This window comes from Benincasa hispida, chromosome 3 (genome assembly GCF_009727055.1).
Source record: "Benincasa hispida cultivar B227 chromosome 3, ASM972705v1, whole genome shotgun sequence".
In the NCBI taxonomy this organism is placed as follows: Eukaryota; Viridiplantae; Streptophyta; class Magnoliopsida; order Cucurbitales; family Cucurbitaceae; genus Benincasa; species Benincasa hispida.
This window is the reverse complement of record NC_052351.1, coordinates 50,926,390-50,946,322: the sequence shown is the minus strand read 5'-3', so window position 1 is coordinate 50,946,322 and position 19,933 is coordinate 50,926,390. Positions and strand designations below refer to the sequence as shown.

Below are 19,933 nucleotides of genomic sequence, written 5' to 3'. Positions count from 1 at the left end.
AATTATAAGAGACTGGAATAATGTGATATAGCTTTACATTACAGTATTTACTATTTACTACAGTTTTTACTATTTTACATTCATCATTTTTTTTATTATTTGCTACAGTATTTACTATTTCTTTCTCAAACTAAAATAGATTACACCTCAAACATATACCATTATAACTCAAACTAAAATAATCTACACCCCCAAACACAAACTATCGTAACTCAACTATAATAATCTAGAACTACAGTAACTAACTCATTGCCCCAAACACCCTCTATAAATGTATTTTAAAATCTGCTTCCAACTGTTATTAGAGAGTAGTCAGAGATTGTTGTAGTTTTTAAAATAATTGTCGTCAATTGTGCTTTTAGAAAAATCAATTGCGAAAGTGTTTAGTAAATTTCAGCTTCAAACTTGAAAAGATTGATTATATTGTTTGGTAAAGGAATATTAAATTATCTTGTTTTAGATATATTAACTAAGATAGACATATATATATATATAGTTTAGGTATATTTTGTTTGCTCTAGATTAATTTTTAAATATTAAGGGAAATAATTTTATTTTAAAAAATGGATAAAAATAATTATGGTACAATTTGTAAAAGAAAGATTTAGGGAATTAGCCTACTATATAACTAATATTTCGCAAATGTCCTAAAATATACTAATATTCCATAACTAGATTTTAGCAATATTTTAGGAACATTTTTAACCATTTGATATTCTCTTCATCTTTTAATTTCATAATATTTTAAAAATAAAAATATATGGTTTTTGGATTTACTATTGATTATATAAGAATTTTATTTTTGAAATATCATTAGTTACACTATCTCTCATCAATAAATTTTAAATATTTAATTATTTTCGAATTTTCGAATTTAATTTTGATTAATATTTGTTTAATGCAGGATATTTCAAATTAATGTTTACTTCATTTTAAGAGATTACATTTATTTTCTTTGAAAATCATCTCTCCATTGATATATCAAGTATATGTCAAATATCTATCATATACAAGAAAATATAAATATACATATCATATACCATGGTTTATTTTTTGTGTGTTTACAAAAATATTGAAAAATATAAATCTACGCCGCATATATTATTTGGTATATTAGACAATATATTGTACAAATTGTTTTGTTTATGCACTTATCAAATATACCTGGTTTATTTATAGAAAATTAAAATATATAGATACTTTTATTTTATCCTTCAATGTTTCTTGCCAATTCTTGTTTTCATTTATGATACCAACAATTTTCGAGTTTTTGGATAAACTTTTGGTTTTGAAAAGAAAACCATTTTGGGAAGTTCATAACCGCTAGAAACTTCCATGCTTCTTTTAGTATTAATATTATTATATTTTTCTATTAAAAAAAAGGTGAATGGTAAGAAGGACGGTAAAAGTAAATTGAGTCAGACTTTTGTGTAAAATAATAGTCTATTAAGTTATTCATGTAAAAAAATATGAAAGTCTAGACAATTGTATAATTAGATCTATTTATTTAAGTTGTATGGGTAAAAAGCCCTAACAAATGCATTCGACTCATGAAAATTAGAAGATGAATTTGATTAGGTGAGAAAGAAATAGATGTGCAGAATAAAATTTTATTTTAAAAGAATAAAATTCAAAATTAAAAATTAAAAAATGTATCGATAATTTAAAAGTTGGTACGAAATTTATGAACGTATTAAAAAAATAATAATAATAATAAAAAGAGAATTTTTATAATCACTTCTATCTCCCTTAAAAGAACCTATGGCGGTGGGATCGCATTCGATAGTAATTTTTTTCCCCCAAGTTTTCACCCCAACATGATATTGGACAATGACAGGTTATAGATAGGATTTTTCTTCTTTGATTTTTGGGCTTTTGAGTTAATGCAAATCAGTAGGCCCATGGGTCTCATCGAAGCCTTCAAGATTGGGCTTTGTGGGGACTTGGCCCAAATAGAGCCCAACAATTGTTGGATTTCCCCCTAAGAGTGAAAATATTGTATTAAACTCCTAAAAACATTGGGTTAAAGGTGAAAATATAAAGTAAATCATATTTACCTTTGTTCAAGTAGCTGGAAATAGTGTTGAAAGGCGAGTAGTTGTGTGTTGTGATGGCCAACAATGATGACAGTGTTGTCGTTGAGTTATCTGTCTGTGTCGAGCAGTCCCAAGTCTTCTCCTTGATTGAATATCTGCTACCCATAGGTATTCTGCCAACAAAAATCTCTATCGTGCCAAATTCATTTCCCATTATATTTGATGAATTTCTATATCTTAAGATTAAAAAAAATGGGGGCAATAATTTTTTATACAGTTTGATTATTTTGATATTCAAGAAGGCTAAATTTCAATTAAATTGTATATATAGATATCGCTGATTTTAATTTTGATTAAAGGAGCCATTTTGCTATAATTCTCTGTTGGATATATATGGTGAAAGAAGGTGAAAGTTTGGTGAAGATTTAAAACATTAAATGAATTTAACTGTGTAGATTAAATTCATTGTTTAGGAACTTTCAAATTGAATTGAAACTTCAAATTAAAATAATGTTTTGTGTACAAATTTAATATGTATGAAAGTTAAATCTGTAGTTTTTTCAATTTGAATGAGTTATATTTTATTTTTGTCAAGTAATAACTCAATTGAGTTAAATTTGACAAATGTTTTAATTTTTGTATTTATTTGATTTTCTTCATTTGTAGCATCACATTCCAAATTGAAGAGTTCTCTCTTTTTTTTCTTTCTTTTGTTCTTGAGTTTAGTTGAGAGCAAGTATCCAAAAGTTCTGTCAGATCCGAGTAGTTTGAAGTTGCAGTTCTACCAACATTAGTCGTTGTATCCTGTTGAGACGGTTGTTGTAGTCTGCTTGCAGTCCGTGCAGAGTGAATAATTGTCTTCAAGACAACAGTTACCAGAAGCATGTCTTGACTACGTTTTGAGTCTCCAAATGTTTTGAATTTCTTTCAAGTGTTTGGTTGTTTCCATATCTAAGCCTTGTTACACCATATGATTTTTATTTGAGTTTGAATATTATACATTGAGTGTATTGTTTATAGTAATTGAGGTGTAATCAGTTTCCATTAATGTATTCAGTTCTATATATACCATTTTCCCTCAACATTCAGAAGAAAATTAATATATCTGAACTAATGTTTGCAAACTCCTCCACCAATGTTGCTACTTCTGTCATGATGGGAATGCTCATTGTCAAACCTCATGTTTAAAAACTAGAGAAGTTCAAGGGAGACAACTTTAAGATATGGCAACAGAAGATGATCTTCTATCTCACCACACTAAATCTTGCTTATATTTTGAAGGAAGATTGCCCAATTAACTCATCAAAAGCTGTAACTCCTGAAACAAAAGCTACAAAGCAAGCATGGAAGCATTCAGACTTCTTGTGTGGTAATTATATACTTATTGGTCTTGATGGCACTTAGTATAATATCTATTGCAATGCCTACAATACATCAAAACTATTGTGGGAGGCATTAGACAAGAAGTACAAGCTAGAAGATGTTGGTACTAAGAAATTTCTTGTGGAAAAATTCTTAGATTATAATATGATCTATATCAAGTTGGTAGTCAATCAGATGGAGGAATTGCAAATTATCATCAGTGATTTGCAAAGTGAAGGATTGGACATTAGTGAGTCATTCCAAGTTACTTCTGTGATTGAGAAGTTGCTTCATTCATGGAAGGACTTCAAATACTATCTCAAACACAAGGAAAAGCAGTTATCCATGGAGAACCTCATGGTAAAACTCCGTATAGAAGAGGATAACAAAAAAGGAGATAAAACTCCGCTAGAAGTTGAAGCTAAGGCTCACATTACTGAATCTTCAAAACATTAATCCAAGAAGCATAATTTCAATAAGAAAAATGTGAATCATGATCAAGAAATGATGCTAATAAGCGCATTCGAGGCAATTGTTGGGTTTGTGGTAAGAATGACCATACTACTGCAATGTGCAAGCATAAAAAGGGACAAAATTCCAACAGTCAAGCCAACATCATGGAGAATGATGATTTAGTTGCCGTCATTTCTGAGGTAAATATGGTTTCAGACACAAATGTTGGTAGATTGATATGGGTGCTACTAGGCACATTTGTAAGGACAAGTTATTGTTCATTACATATGAAAAGCTAGATGGCAGCGATAAGTTGTACATGGAAAGTGCTTCAATTACCTCAGTGGACAGTAAAGGAAAGGCCCTACTAAAATGGACTTCTGGAAAAATACTTACCCTTAATGACGTATAGCATATGCTAAAGATTCAAAAGAATCTAGTGTTAGGAACCCTACTTAACAAAAATGGGTTCAAGCTTGTATTTGAGTCAAATAAATTTATTTTGAGGGCGGTATATATGTGGGAAAAAGTTATCTGAGTGATGACATGTTCAAATTGAATGTACTGGCACAAATGCCAAAGAATAATAATAATATCAACTCTTCTGCTTATATTGTTGAGTTGTGTGATGTATGACATTCTAGATTGGGACATTTCAATTATCGTTATTTAAATAGAATGGTAAACTTAGGACTATTGCCGAATTTTAACATCGATAATAGACACAAATGTGAAGTTTGTGTTGAATCAAAGTTTACTAGAAAGTCGTTTTCATCTGTGAAAAGAAGTAATGAGTTACTTGCACAGTGATGTATATGACATGAAAAGTACTCCCGCACGAGGTGGTAAGAGATACGCTATCACATTCATTAATGATTGTAGTAAATATTGCTATGTATATATTACATAGTAAAGGTGATAAAACCCGAACCCTAATTACTTTAAGTAAGAGTAAGTAATGTGATGTATTCTAATGGGTTAAATGAAGCTATGTTTTAGGAGGGATAGAGGATGGAAGCAAGAAGAAATAAGCGCTTGTGTAGCTAAGTGTAAACCCTGAATTCTAAGTTTCCTAAACAAGCATGTTTAGCCAAAGGAATGATATATTAAATATCATATAAGTGAAAATCCTTGTTATTTATAGAATTTGTGGAGAAAGGAAAACAAAAACATATTAAATAAGGAAACTCACTTATTGGTTTGGCACGTGGCGGTTAATCCTTGAATTCGGGAGGCAGCAGGAAGATTAAAAGGAAAAGAAACTTCGAAAACTTAGTTTCAGCAATCCACATGAGCAAATTTAGTGAAATCAATGCTATTTGAAAGCTAGGAGAATCTAGTTTTCGAGGTGATCTTGCCAGAGGAAGATTGCGGAAGGAGAAGAACAAAAGGTGAGAAATTTGCAGAGGAGGCAGAATCTCAGGTCAATCAGGGCTCGAGGTGAATATTGGAAGCTCTAGGCAAAACTATAATGAATTTTTGGCTGAAATTTTGAGGTACGAAAGTAACTCAATTTTAAACAAGTTTGTAGAAGGAAGTTTCTTCAAAAGAGGGCTGGATTTTGAGTTATGAATTTTTGAAGTTGTAATAGAGAATCTGGTGCATAAGCAGACAACTGCTTGGGAAGAACAAGCAAACAACTCATATGTAAAATGAGATCTCGCTAATGAAGGAAATCTCGCTAATTTTGTGTTGAGGATCTCGTTCTAGAGGGAAATCTCACTAGAAATTGGGCTGAGTATTGTTGGTATGGTGAGTATCGCTAGGATGGAAGTTTTATTAAAGAAAAGCTTGATCTCGCTCATAATGAGAATCTCGCTCATAATGAGGATCTCGCTCATGGGGATCTCGCTCATGAGGATCTCGTTCATGATGAGGATCTCGCTAGTAATGCTATCTTTGTTGATGAAAGTTCCATTAGTAAATGAACTATTTGAGGTATTTTTCTAAGAATTCTAAATAGTTTAACCGGGAATTATGTCCTTTCAGGCCAAGAAGAGCTAAGAGAGGCGTATAACCCGTTAAGAGACCAACGAGCTGTGAGTGACTATGTGATGATTTAATGTTTTAATGAGTTAGAAACCATGATTTCCTTGAAGTTATTTCTCATGCTAAGTAAAGCATGTTTTCCATGGAAATTGACATGATTTAAATATGTTATCTCGTCCAAATACTTTCAGCATGTTTAAGTAACTCCATTTTTATGATGAACTAGTATAATGGATGAACTAGTATATCATTTGAGCACTAAGCCTTAGTGTTCAACTAAATGTTTATGACTAGTTATATGACGGATACTAAAGGATAATGAGAAGGTATCCTAAGGATACTGAAGAACAATGAGAAGGTATCCTAAAGATACTGAAGGATAATGAAAAGGTATCCTAGTTAAGTACCAAAGGTACGACGGTAATCAGTTATAACCACGTGCACGTTGGTAATACAACGTCGAGGGATTGAGCAAAAGGGTTCTCCCCGACTAAGGTTGACATTGAGGGATTGAGCAAAAGGGTTCTCCCTGACTAAGGTTGACATTGAGGGTTAGATCTAGTAGTTCACTCTTAACTAAGGATAAAGGCAGTCATATCTTCTCCTAGGCTAGAAGGATAGTTTGGAATTGCTAATGCTTATGAATGTTTATCAACGCATGATGTTACTAATATATGAGTTTTTCAAGTATGTTTTCCATATCTAACGCATGCTAATAGTTTTTTACAAGCTAGTTCAATATGATTTAAGCTAACTTATTTTACAAAGTATGAAGCATGCGTTAGGGTTAAAGCTAAGGTCGTATGAAGCTTGATGTACTATGTTTTAAATACCTAAGGTTGTCAAAGTACATGCGTTGGTATTCCTAAACATAATGAAAAGTGATACTGAAGGTAGGGAAGGTATCCTAAAGAGTTTTCTATGCTATATTTGAGAACTATTCTCTAAATGCTTTTTGGGAACTTGATAGCTTGAGTGAGCCGGATACCAAAGGTAAGGAAGGTATCTGAATAAATGTACCTAAGGTGTTGACGGTACATAGAAAACTCTATGAGCACGTAGGCAGGTCTGAATGAAAGGCTGGAGTATGGGTCTCTTAGTCGATAACAGATGTTGAGAGCTAGAGCGATGTATACTCGTTCTCAACTAAGGAATAATGATGTTTAATGGTGGTTTTAAAGGTTTTATGTACACACTTTCTTGGTATATGTTAGTTTCAGTATTATGTTTTCAAACTTTCAGTTTAAGTATGAGATTTACGTTTTTATTAAGTCACTCACTGGACTTCTAGCTCACGTTTTCAAATGTTTTCCTTTTCAGGTAGCGGTTAGTTCCCAAAATACTTTTCTGCTGCTACTCTGCCACTCAAAGAAATAGGTTGAAGGAAGTATAATTGAAGACCTATATTAGTTAGTACACATGTGTCTGTCTAGTAACTAGTATTCTTGATGGGGCTCACTAGGTTGTATTATCTATGTATAAACAATGCTACGAAATCCTGTAATGTAAATGTGTTAAGTTCTGAGTTAATTTGTATGTATTCAGGGTTTGAGAAATATTTAACAGGTAAGATAGGTAGTAAGTACAAGTAAAAGGGTTGGTAACTGCTGCAGTCACCATTCCATCCAGGTTTGGAGGGTAATCTGGTACGGGGTATGACAAGTGTAACCTTTAATGTTAAAACATATAAGGAAGAAGTTGAAAATTAACTTGAGAAGAAAGTATGCTCAGATCAGATAGAGGTGGTGAATATGAATCATCATCACTTTATGAATTCTGTAAAGTTAATGGTATAATCCATCAAACTACAACACTTTATACACCACAACAAAATGATGTAGCTGAAAGAAGGAACCGGACTTTAAAATAAATGGTTTATTGCATGTCAAATAATTCGTGTTTGCCTCACAATTTGTGATGGGGAAGGTTTGTTGACAACAAATTTTATACTAAATAGAATTCCACATATAAAAAAAAACTAATAAGTCACCTTATGAAGTGCGAAATGGAAAGCTACCCTCATATAAAATGTTGAAAGTATGGGGGTGTTTGGCAAAGGTACAAGTTTCTTTACCAAAAAGAACCAAACTTGGGCCTAAGACAATTGAATGTGTCTTTATAGGTTATGTAATGTGATGAAATATAAGAAAAGAGAGACGATAATTTACGTGGAAACCCTAGAACATGGAGAAAAACCACGATACAGATCTTTTTCTTATTATTTTTAATTGATCCACTGAATACAAAAGAACAAGGTGAATAAATTGACAGTAGAGAGCCCTAGGGTAGAAGACAATTACAATAATACCCCTAGGGAAAAAACCCTACTTTCAACACTGCCCCTCAAGTTGGGGCATAAATATCAATAAGACCCAACTTGATGATACAGTAGTCAAAATTTGGTCTAAGTAACCCCTTGGTGAGAACATCTGCCACTTGTTGACTTGAGGGAATATAGGGGATGTAAACGTTCCTATTATTCAGTCTTTCTTTAATGAAGTGTCTGTCAATCTCTACATGTTTGGTTCTGTCATGCTAGACTAGATTGTTTGCGATGCTTCTTTCTGCTTTATTATCACAAAACAATTTCATTGGAAGCTCACTATCTTGGTAAAGATCAGACAGCACATTCTTCAACCAGATTTCTTCACATATCCCTAAGCTCATTGCCCTGTACTCAGCTTCAGCGCTACTCCTGGCCACCACTCCCTGTTTCTTACTTCGCCAGGTGACAAGGTTACCCCAGACAAAGGTGCAATACGCAGAGGTTGACTTTCTATCAACAACAGAGCCTGCCCAATCAGAATCGGTATAAGCTTCAATAGTCCTTTTTTCAGACTTCCTGAACATCAGACCCTTACTAGGAGTACCCTTCAAGTACCAAAGAATACGCTCAACTGCAGTCATATGCTCCTCATAGGGAGCTTGCATAAACTGGCTTACCACGCTTACTGCATATGAAATATCTGGTCTTGTATGGGACAGGTAGATCAGCTTTCCAACCAACCTCTGATACCTTTCCTTGTTAACAGGAACTTTGTTGTTTATAACACCAAGTTTTGCATTATACTCCATGGGTGTGTCAGCGGGTTTACACTCAGTCATGCCTGTTTCTTTGAGTAAGTCCAGTGTATATTTCCGTTGCGATACTGAAATACCTTCTCTTGACCGAGCTACTTCCATTCCAAGGAAGTATCTCAGCTTGCCATGGTCTTTAATCTCAAATTCTCTAGCCATTCTTGTTTTGAGCCTTGTAATTTCACCCTCATCATCACCAGACAGAACAATATCATTAACATACACTATTAGGACTACAATCTTCCCGGAGTCAGACCTTTTCATAAATAGTGTATGATCTGAATGCCCTTGTTTATATCCCTGTGCTTTAACAAATGTGGTGAACCTATCAAACCAAGCCCTTGGAGACTATTTCAGTCCATATAATGACTTTCTCAGTCTGCAAACCCTGTGCTTGAACTGACTCTCGAATCCAAGAGGAGGACTCATATAGATTTCCTCTTCAAGTTCTCCATTCAGGAATGCATTTTAACATCTAACTGGTGAAGTGGCCAATCTTTGTTTACTGCAATCGACAACAAAACCAGAATAGTGTTAAGTCTGGACATGGGAGAGAATGTTTCAGAGTAATCAACTCCGTAGGTCTGGGTGAAACCTTTAGCAACCAGTCTGGCCTTATATCGGTCATTGTCCCATCTGATTTGTATTTTACGGTGAATACCCATTTACATCCAACTGTCTTGTGTCCTTCAGGTAAAGGCACCTGTTCCCACGTTCCATTTTTCAAAAGAGCCCTCATTTCTTCCGTAACAGCTGTTTTCCATTCAGAAATCTCCATTGCTTCATGAATACTACTTGGGACCATGATAGTGTCCAAGCTGGTAGTGAAGGCTTTAAATTCGGGAGACAGATTACTATATGTCATGTAGTTGTGCATAAAGTACTTCGCGCATGAACGAGTACTTTTCCTCAGTGCTATAAGAAGATCAAGAGAGGCATCATGATTTTCCAACTCTCTAGGTTTCTCAACATGATTGGTCATCTGTATATCAAGGATTTCAGTAGTATCTTCCACTTCCTTATAAAAAACTGGCATTTTTCCTTTACTGCTATCATTCTTAGCCGTCTCCTCATCTATCACATTTTCAGTATTGTCACCTCCTTCATCCTTATCTTCCCTGCACTTGTCAGTCTCCATACATATATCAACATCATTAATTTCAGGGATACACGTACCTGGACCAGATGCAAGGTCTGATTCATGGACCGGAGTCGGCTGTTCAACAAATGGCGTCCCTTCATTTCTAGATTCTTCCTATAGTAGGTTATCCATGGAATCTGGTTGGTAGGGAGGACAGGACAGGCTTTTTCATGACTATGAGAAGGAATCGGGGCGGGTTCCCCTAAAGGGATATCATAGAACGATCAGTTAGGCTCTTCACTCAAGCTTTCCCCCTGAAGATGACTAACGGGGAAGAAGGGTTGATCTTCGATGAAAGTAATGTCCATGGAGATAAAATACTTACAAAAGGACGAATGATAGCATTTATACCCATGTTGGTGGAGAGGGTACCCAACAAAAACACATTTTTTAGCACAAGGGTGAATTTTGTGCGATTTGGGCCATGAAAGTGGACAAACGCAACACAGCCGAAGACACGGAGGGGTACTGTCACACCCCGCCCCCAGACCACCTTCTCAGCTGGAGAGGGATGCGACTCCAACAGTTATCAACCCTTGAGCTGACACTTACTGCCTAATGATTCTTGCGGAATAACTCTGATACCATACTATAACTTAGACACAGTGGAATGATTTAAGTCAAGGAGATAAACTATAACGGATTAAGTAGGCCATCTTTTTTACTAAAGTGATATAACGTTTATACAACTTAAGGACTTAACAATAAAGTTACGACGAAAACCGTAAAAACCCTTCGAAAGTGTAATTGGGGCACATGGCAGACCTTGACCTAGTAGCACCCTGAGACTCTTCATCTTCCGCTACCTGGGGGGAGGGGGGGATTAAGAAAACATTTTGAAGAGTGTGGGCTACTAAGCCCAGTGAGTGGTTCTTTTAAGACAGAAATCACTTTGAAAATCATCATTTTTTGGAAATCAATCACATAATAATAATCACAGTGTACCATGCATGATCATGGATTTATTCATGCAAAGATTAACCTTTATTTCAAAATGCTACACGTGGCATGCATATCATATCATCATAAATAAACACTATGGAAACCTTCTATGACCCCAATGTCCGCCAATTGTGTACATCGACCATTTTATTTATCCCGCTAGTCATGCTTAGGTACTTGACCATATTTCCCGCCGGTCGTCACCGACTATTATTTCCCGCCGACCGAAGCCGACCATATTTTCCCGTCGACTGAAGCCGATCAATTTTTCCCACCAAGCACCTTTTGTCAAGCATGCTAACCACATCCTGGGCATAATCGCAGTTTCCATAGTCACACACAAATAATATCATGGCAACATCATATTACCAAAAGCATGTAATTTGCATCTACATATGCATATATTCCAATATCAGAGTATAAAGCTAAGTGAATACTCATAATATGCATTTACTATCAAAGAAACCTAACATTCACGACATATGTTAACTATCAAAACTATAACACTCATGACATATGTTAACTATCAAAACTATAACACTCACAACATATGTTAACTATCAAAACTATAACACTCACAACATATGTTAACTATCAAAACTATAACACTCACCTTAATTGCTTAGGAGCCTTCCTAATAGTTCCCTTTTCTACCTCGGGTTCCTTTTTTACCTTTAGAATCCAGATCCAATTTACAGCTTAGATTACTCATAGTTATAAACCTTATTTTGAGATACTTTCTTCTACAAAATTATTCTAAAATGTCTCAAGAAGCTTACCATAAAATATTAGCTCATAAATCTTCATTGTTTAGCCGAAATCATCCAAACATCAAGACTGGCTTAGCTTACCCGATAGCTCGACCCCTCTGTCTTTTTCTCATTCTCCAGCCCAATTCCTCAGAGCTTCTGCTCTAGAAGCCTCACCATGAAAACTAGACTCTCTTATCTTTTAAATGGCTTTAGAATTAAATAAAACGCTCGAGTAGATTGAGAGATCTCCTCGTCTCAAGTTGATGCATTCTCCTTCACCCTCACTGTCCAATGCACTCTACTCTCCCCCTCTTTTTACGAATTTTATGATTTGTGATTTGAAAATGAAATCCCAAAGTCTCTATTTATAGGCGTCCAAATCTCTTATGGTGTTGACACCACCTACTTGGCTGCATGGCCAAATGTTTAATCCTCCCTTTATCAATGTAAGCTGACTTCACCTTGGTTCAATGTGTTATTCCCAAACGCATCCAACACAATTTCTTAGGGTTTAAGAATTTCTCTTCATCGGACACCTAAATTTTAATTGACGTTTGGCCTTACGTCTTCAAGCTTTGTTTGTATTCAATTTAGGGTTTTCAATGCATAATCTATAAGATCGTGGCCAAATTCAACGCATAAATGCCCGGCCATTCAATGCACAGGCAGTTTCCTTCGATCGCGTGGGTGTGACGTTCGAATGAGGCATTCAGGCTGCTCTCGCTCTCTCCCACTTTCTCGCTCAAACTCTCGCTTTCTCCACTCTCACTAAGGATCTCGCTTTCTCCAGCCTTCTCGCTAATTTGACTCTCGGTAGTGTCGCTCTCTTCTGTATTCTCGCTAAGGATCTCGCTCTCTCCAGCCTTCTCGTTAGCTTGGATCTCGCCAGTGTCGCTCTCTACTTCTTTCTCTCCACCCTTTCTTCTCCAACTTCGCTCTCTCCCAGTCTCTCGCTCAGCCAATCTCGCTCTCTCCCATTCTCTCGCTGCCTCCACTCTCGCTGGTGTCGCTTTCTCCACTTTCATTCTTTCCAATCTCGTTAGCTACTATGAATATGGTTTATCTCCGTGCAACTTCCACACGAATTTTTTCAAATAATTTTCTATATTTTCCTCAGTTCTTCAATCCTTTCCTTCACTATTCAAGATTTAAGTCTTCAAGGTTTTCTCTTCTTTTTATCCTTTTAGGGTCCTCTCTACTCGTACTTCAGGATCAAATATGGTTATCATAACTATAATACCTAACCATTATAGTTTACATTCACTCTTATAATTGTTGATCCACAGAAGGTGACAATTATTACAGTTATTATGACAATTGTAAAATTATTAGATTATTTACATAACATAGGATTTAACTTTCTCCTAATTAACCCCTTAATCACTTACTTAAGTAGGAAAATGGAGATCCGGGTTTCACAGGTACATCAAAAATCAGGCGAGTAGTCGAATAAGATTCTTTGAATAGGTCCAAGGGATTATGAAAGTCAAGGACACGAGAAGACATGCGATTAATGAGGTGAGTCGTAGTAAGATAGGACGGAAGAGTGGCAGACAACATTAAGGACCGGGCAACTTCCACTAGATGACGGTTTTTACGCTCGGCTACTCCATTCTATTGGGGAGTATAAGCATACAAGCTCTGATGGACAATCCCCTTAGACACAAGAAAGTCACGGAAAAAGGTGTTAAAGAACTCTCGTCCATTATCACTCCTCAAAATTCCAATCTTTGTATGAAACTGTGTTTCAACCATGTTATAAAATTGTTGAAAGATCGAAGACACCTCAGATTTATCAGCAAGTAAGAACACCCAAGTGAGGCGTGTGTGAGTCTATGAAGATGACGAACCAACATTTACCAGTGGAGGTAGTAGTATATGGGGGTCCCCAAACTCACTATGAATGAGGGATAAAGGACTGGACGACTTATAAGGTTGAGAACGAAAAGTAATACGACTTTGTTTGGCATGAATACACACATCACAATTTAGAGACGCTATATTAATATTGCGAAATAAATGCGGAAATAAATATTTCATATATTGAATGTTTGGATGTCCTAAACAATAATGCCATAACATAAAGTCATTTTCGGAAGTAGAAAAATTTAAAGACATAAAACCAGTTCTATGATCTTCTCTAGAAGAAGCATCATCAGAAAGGAAGTAGAGCCCCCTATCATGTCGGGCAATGCCAATCGTCATCCCCAACTTCTGATCCTGAAACACAACAGAATCTGGTGAGAAAATGGCCTTACAATTCAGATCTCTTGTAATTTTACTGACCGATAAAAGATTATATGAAATTTTAGGCACATGAAGTGTATCACATAGTACTAACCATCAAAAGGAGAGGTGTTTCCTTTCCCCGCAACTGGGGAAAAAGACCCGTCTGCAATTCTAATACGTTCATTTCCCGCACTCGGACAGTATGAAACAAACAATTATGAAGAGCTGGTGAGATGATCTGTGGCCCCTGAATCTACAATCCAGGGTTTCTTGTCATTAATGCTAATAAGGCCAAAAGATGGAAATGTACTTGATTGTGCAATGACACTCACCCCGACAGCACTCAAATTGGTCTTATTATCGGCCGAGAGCTGATGCTATGTAATTTCATTAACCGAGTCACTTACAAGTGCACGCCCAAAGTTTGATTTGTCATATGACTGTCGTCGCCTACTGTTTGGGGGCCTGTCGTGCAGCTTCCAACATTGGTCCTTCGTATGCCATGGCTTCTTGCAATGCTCACAAACAGGTGTGGGCTTTTTATCACCGTCGGCACTGGAAGCCTTTGTAACAAAGGCTGATGCACCAGTGGATTTGGCTGATGCACCAGTGGAAACAACCACAGGATTGTTCATAGCATGTGACCGATCCTCTTCTAGTCGAACCTCTGAACAAACTTCTCTGAGAGAAAGAGTAGGTCGTTGACCCAATATGCGACTCTGAACACTGTCAAATTTTGGGTTCAATCCAGCCAAAAACACATACACCCGATTTGCCTCTTCAAGTTTCAAGTACTGGGCCTCATCTTATGCGTAGTTCTAGACAACCTCTCGACAAAGGTTCATCTCTTGCCAATACACCGATAATTTATTAAAGTAGGAAGTAACATCCATGGTCCCTTGTTTGCACTCATGGACCTGTTTGTGTAACGTGTACAGCCGAGATGCGTTCTATTGCTTTGAGTATAGATCCCTAGCTGCCTCCCATATATCTCTAGCAGTTGCTGCATACAATAAGGGTCGGCCAATCTATGGCTCCATACTATTGATGAGGACAGAACGTAATAGAGAATCCTCCCCTTTCTAGATTCTTTCTTAAGGATCGCCTGGGATAGGTTTCGGAATTTCTCCTGTTAGATATCCAAATTTGTGTCTTCCTACTAGGGCCATTCTGATCGACTGGGACCAGGAGAAATAATTCTAGCCATTCAGTTTTTCTTCTACCAGAAATCCTGCAAAATTTCCCATTGAGCTAGTTAAGTAAGTTGTATTGGGCAAAATAGAGAACGAGTTTACCAAATTCTCTGAATAAACTGGTTGAACCGGTTGGGGATTTGCACCAAACATCGTATCCAAATCTGAAATCTGTTGTTGCAGATAAGCCAACCGTTGTCTCACATCGTCTAGATAATGGACGGAACTACAATAGGCTGGAAACAGGGCCGCCACTGTCGGCTGGATGGACGTCGTCGGTTGGACTGCTCGAGGTGGTCGTCGGTTTGTCATTGATCGAACACCCCTAGGGCAGAAGAAGAATGGACTGTATCTGCAAAAGCTGTCCTAGGGCAGGCTGGCGCAAAACCAATCGGCGTGAAAGTTGGCACTACTCCTTGTAGAATGGACGGACTCGTCGTGGAAGAGCAGACCGGTGCGGATGTCTGCGCAAGTCTGGAGGGCTGCGATGGCGCAGGATCCGTTTGTCCTTCGAGGGTTTGCCCGGGTTCAGCGCGGACGTACCCGATCGTTACCGGATCTATCTGATCTTCGCGAGTTCGGTTGGATTTTGTATGGAGAAGCCCGATCGACACTTCTATTAGGTGAGGCAGCTCCCACTGACGACGACTCTCCGTCAACTGCAACTGGACGGCAAAAAGTAACTCTGGTAAGGCTGCTTGAAAACACTCCTTCACAGTCACTCGAATAACAATTTTCATGTCAAAACTCGAAGATCCATCAACAGAAGATGACTGTGGATGGTTCTCTTCCATAACGGCTAGGGTTTCGTCCCCAAGCTCTGATACCATGATGAAATATAAGAAAAGAAAGACCAACACACAGTTTACGTGAAAACCCTAGAACAGGGAGAAAAACCACGACACAGATCTTTTTCTTATTATTTTTAATTGATCCACTGAATACAAGAGAACGGGGTGAATAAATAGACAGTAGAGAGCCCTAGGGTAGAAGATAATTACAATAATACCCCTAGGGAAAAAACCCTACTTTCAACATAATGCATAGTGTTGCTTATAGATTCATGGTAATTAATCAGAAATATCTTATATCAATGATAATACCATAATGGAATCTATTGAAGCTGAATTCTTTGAGAATATTTTTCCTTTAAAGGAGGAAGGACATAAAATTATTGGTACCAAAAGAATTAATGAGGCTAGCTCTTTGAAAGGTTAAGACAATCAGAATACTGAGTCTGAACCTAGAAGAAGCAAAAGAGCTAAGAAAGTTACTTCTTTTGGACATGATTTTATAACTTATATGATAGATAGTGAGCTAGAATCCCTTTTACAAAAAAACACATGGTATTGGTTGATTTACCTCCTGAAAGAAAACCAACTGGGAGTAAATAGATTTTTAAGAGAAAGCTAAAGGCTAACGTCACTATTGATAAGTTGGTAGCTAAAGGCTTTCGCCAAAAAGAAAGGCTAGATTTCTTTAATACCTATTCTTCAGTGACGAGGATTACATCTATAAGTATGTTAATAGCAATAGTAGCTTTACAAAATTTTGGAAATACACCAAATGGATGTAAAAACTACATTTTTAAATGGAGATTTAGATGAAGAAATTTATGTGGAACAACTTGAAGGGTTTGTTGTTAAAGGACTTGAAGACAAAGTTTGTAAACTTGTTAAGTCTCTTTATGGGTTAAAACAAGCACCTAAACAATGGCATGAAAAATTTGATCATACTATGTTATCAAATGGATTTACGATAAATGATAACATGTCGATGTGTATAACACGTTCTACTATGGAATCAGAGTTTATATCTCTTGATAAAGTGGGAGAAGAAGTTTAATGGCTCCAAAATTTTCTTGAAGATATTCTATTGTGACCAAAGCCTATAAGTGCAATATGTATTTATTGTGACAATTTAGTGACTTCTATGAGAGCCAAGAATGATGTCTATAATGCCAAGTTGTGACATATTAGAAGCAGGCATAATTCGATAAGGTAATTTCTCTCAAATGGAATAATTTCCATTGATTATGTGAAGTTGAAAGAGAATATTGTAGATCCTTTGATGTGAAGGAACTCTTATCAAAGAGAACCCATGAGCGGAAGTACGACCGATCCAAATTCATTGTGACAGTATTACAAGCATTCACAAACTAGTTATGCATCTACTAACAAATTACGACATGCTTTCATATATAAATACAAAGGGAACGAGAGACTTATCTTTGAAGAACTTTTCTCCTGACTTTCTCTCGTTCTCGTGGTGTCTAGAACAGCAACCTCTCGTTGTCTCTATGATCGTCTACCCAATCGTCTGGTTAATCATGAACAATCTTCTCCACGAACAAGTAACCTTTCGGATACCAACCCTCAGTAATCTTGGTATTCTCAGAGTGAGAATCCAGGAGATGTGGGCTCTGTTGGATTTGGTAGAGGTTTGGAGGAAACAACGATAAAACTCAACGACCAAGCAAATGGGAAAGTGTAATGTCTATTGTTTAGACTTTGTGCTTGATTGTTTAGTAAAATTTCAGCAGGTACACGATCGTTTAGGAAATCAGGTGTGATCGTTTACACGATCATTTAGTGAAGCTCGCTTGCCACGTGATCGTTTAGTAAAAAGCTACCCGATCGTTTAGAGAATGGCGCGTGTACACGATCGTTTAGACAAACACTTGAAGGTTGTCTGTAGTCTCTCATGAGCTAAACGATAAATAGTGTACTTAATGAAGTGATTCTTATGCAAAAATGAAAGCATTTTATCCTTCAGTTATGAAAACTAAATAAAACTTCCCACTTTCACTCACGTTTAAAGGAGAAACCGCCTACAATTATCTCATAATTGTTTTAATCATAAATAAATATAATAACTAACTTATCATATTATATTTATAACCTATAGTTTTAATGTCATCATATGTAACATTTAAACCATAGTCATTTTCTCCTTTACTTGATATAAATCATATTTATATCAAATTCCTTCAATCAATGTATCTCATACATCATATAAATTATATCATATATAACTGAACCAGTTTAATCATATCACATATAATCAAACTCCCTCTTGTCAAATTGAATACTTCAAACTGACTCAAAAACTAATTCTCAACTTGAATCCATTGAGCTACCAAGGGGGCCTTATGGACCTATAGCTTGAAGCTCCAACGATACGTGAATAGCTGACTAAACTCTTTAGTCACGAGATCCACCATCCGTTAATTTTCGGACACTCCACTAAAGATCGACAGTTGCACTCTTCTCACTACAGATATATTTCTGTGTCCATCGGATATAACCAGTCAACAGTACGATTACCCTTCACAGATGCTCGTAAGTACAGCTAGGCCAATTTACTGTTTTGCCCCTGTAGTTACATCTAACTCCTTAAGTATCACTAATCCCTCTAATGAATAATACATCATAGTCTACTATGAGTGGACACCTCTCGGGCTTTGAGAAGGTGTGTGGTGCAACATCATTCAAGCCCTGGAATCAGCTCTTAAGGGAGAAATCTATCTACTTACCCCTGCTTCAGGCTGAGTTCCCAACTCCCCAATCAGACGAATCCCCAAAGTGGTAGGTTTGAGTCGGCAATCTGGTCACTCGCACCCATGTAAATCAAATGACCGCCCTTAAAGGCAGGAGTTCCCAACTCACTCAGGATTAAGGTCATATTACCTATGGTCATCCTAGTGAAGTGAAGTCTTTGCCATGAACGGTGTTATATAACAAGACTATAACACTTCGTGGTCCGATCTTATACAAACTTCTTTGTATAGGACAACTCCGCTTGCATGTCTCCATATGAATGATCAGGATCAAACCATCTGTAGCACGTCACAACACTTGTAACTATCTACAAAGCAGACCGCATCCATAGTATCACCAGGATAAGATTTCCCTCCTATATCCATATATTACAGACCATTTTGGTTATCACTTAAGGCATGATCCACTTGTTGTTGGGATGATGCCTTAAACTCTCGTATCTTGTAGTTTGTAAACACAGTTTCGTACGAACACTGGTGATGTATAATATATGATATTTTCTTCACTACTTGTCTTTGAACATTGGATGTTTTATTTGCTTTACCACAAACCAATAAACTAAAATCCCTGGTTGTCATTATGTAACTTAAGCATATATATGGTGACATATAAGTGGATTATGTCTTAAGTGATAACCAAAATGGTCGGTAGTATATGGATATAGGAAGGAAACCTTATCTTGGTAATGCTACGGATGCGGCCCACTTTGTAGAATAGTAACAAGTGTTGTGACTTCCTGATCATTCATGTGGGGACATGCAAGTGGGGGCATCCTATAAAGAGTTTGTATAAGACTTGACCACGAAGTGTTAACGTCTCATTATATAACGTCGTTCAGGACAGAGACTTCACTTCACTAGGATGACCATAGGTAACATGACTTCAATCCTGAATGAGTTGGGAACTCCTGCCTTTGAGGGCGGTCCTTTGATTTGCATGGGTGCGAGTGGCCAGGTTGCCGACTCAAACCTACCACTTTGGTGATTCGTCTGATTTGGGAGCTGAGAACTCACTTACACTAGATGGAATTCACTCTTTCCTCGAAGCAGGGGTAAGTAAATAGATTGCTCTCTTAAAGGCTGATCCCGGGGCTTGAACGATATGGCGCCATACACCTTCTCATGGCTCGAGAGGTGTCTACACATAGTAGGACTATGTTGTATTGTTCATTAGAGGGATCAGTGGTACTTAAGGAGTT

The 19,933-nt window shown here is 36.7% G+C and overlaps 1 protein-coding gene across 1 annotated transcript; it reads right to left on the bottom strand.

The window, feature by feature from the left end:
* Positions 1-8,375: 8,375 nt before the first annotated feature.
* LOC120073610 lies at positions 8,376-16,005 on the bottom strand. The gene is given in 9 exon segments (XM_039026420.1): positions 8,376-9,003; positions 9,319-9,388; positions 9,391-9,502; positions 9,571-9,872; positions 12,502-12,521; positions 13,834-14,092; positions 14,095-14,174; positions 14,484-14,708; positions 15,719-16,005. Coding segments are annotated over 9 exon segments (1,983 nt in total).
* Between the last annotated feature and the right edge of the window lie 3,928 nt (positions 16,006-19,933).